This window comes from Onychostruthus taczanowskii, unplaced genomic scaffold, assembly GCF_017590055.1.
Source record: "Onychostruthus taczanowskii isolate IOZ18803 unplaced genomic scaffold, ASM1759005v1 scaffold4680, whole genome shotgun sequence".
Taxonomy (NCBI): Eukaryota; Metazoa; Chordata; class Aves; order Passeriformes; family Passeridae; genus Onychostruthus; species Onychostruthus taczanowskii.
This window is the reverse complement of record NW_024502215.1, coordinates 1-662: the sequence shown is the minus strand read 5'-3', so window position 1 is coordinate 662 and position 662 is coordinate 1. Positions and strand designations below refer to the sequence as shown.

General features: G+C 76.3%; 1 protein-coding gene across 1 annotated transcript; it reads right to left on the bottom strand.

The window, feature by feature from the left end:
• Positions 1-74: 74 nt before the first annotated feature.
• LOC121341327 (tRNA (guanine-N(7)-)-methyltransferase-like) lies at positions 75-649 on the bottom strand (the record flags this gene model as incomplete). Its single annotated transcript, XM_041414755.1, has 2 exons — positions 483-649; positions 75-205 (listed from the first exon to the last, which is right to left on the bottom strand). Coding segments are annotated over exons 1-2 (235 nt in total), but the record flags the coding sequence as incomplete, so codon positions are not given.
• Between the last annotated feature and the right edge of the window lie 13 nt (positions 650-662).

Sequence of the window (662 nt, the reverse complement as noted above, 5' to 3'; positions counted from 1 at the left end):
CCCTGTGACCACCTGCATCCCCCGGTGCCCCCCAGCCCCTGTCCCCGTGCCCACTCCCGGTGCCCCGGGCTCACCGAGCAGCCCCCCGTAGCCGCACCCCACATCTGCGAACTCCACGCGGGCCGAGGGGGTCCCGGGGGGGGCGTCGGGCGGGAAAAAACTCGGGAACAGCGAGGCCCAGTCCATGTCCTGAGGGCGGGAGGGGCTGCGGGCACCGGGGCCGTCACTGCCCGGGAACCGGAGCCGGGCACCGGGGGGGACACAAGGGCGGGGGCGGGCGGTAGGACCGGGAGGGGATGGGGAGGGGGATGGGGATCCTGCCCGGCTGCTCCTGGGGACGGCCAGGTGGCCGCGGTGCCACACGGGGCCATCACGGGGGTCCCGGGGCTCTCAGGGCCGGGGGGTCCCGCCGCGGGCGCTGGGGCGGTCCCGGGACCCGGCGCGGATGTTACCGGGGGGTTCCCGGGGGTCCCCGCACTCACTAGCACAGGGTGTGGTCGGCCAGCGGGTTCGAGTGCGCGCGCTGCCGGTAGAAGCGCTTCTGTGGCGGCGCCGCGGCCTCCTGGTCCTGCTCCGCCGCCGCCATGCCGGCACCGCGCGGCGCGCACAGTGACGTCACTGCGCGGCGCGGGGTTGTGACGTCACGTGCGAACTGACAGTGG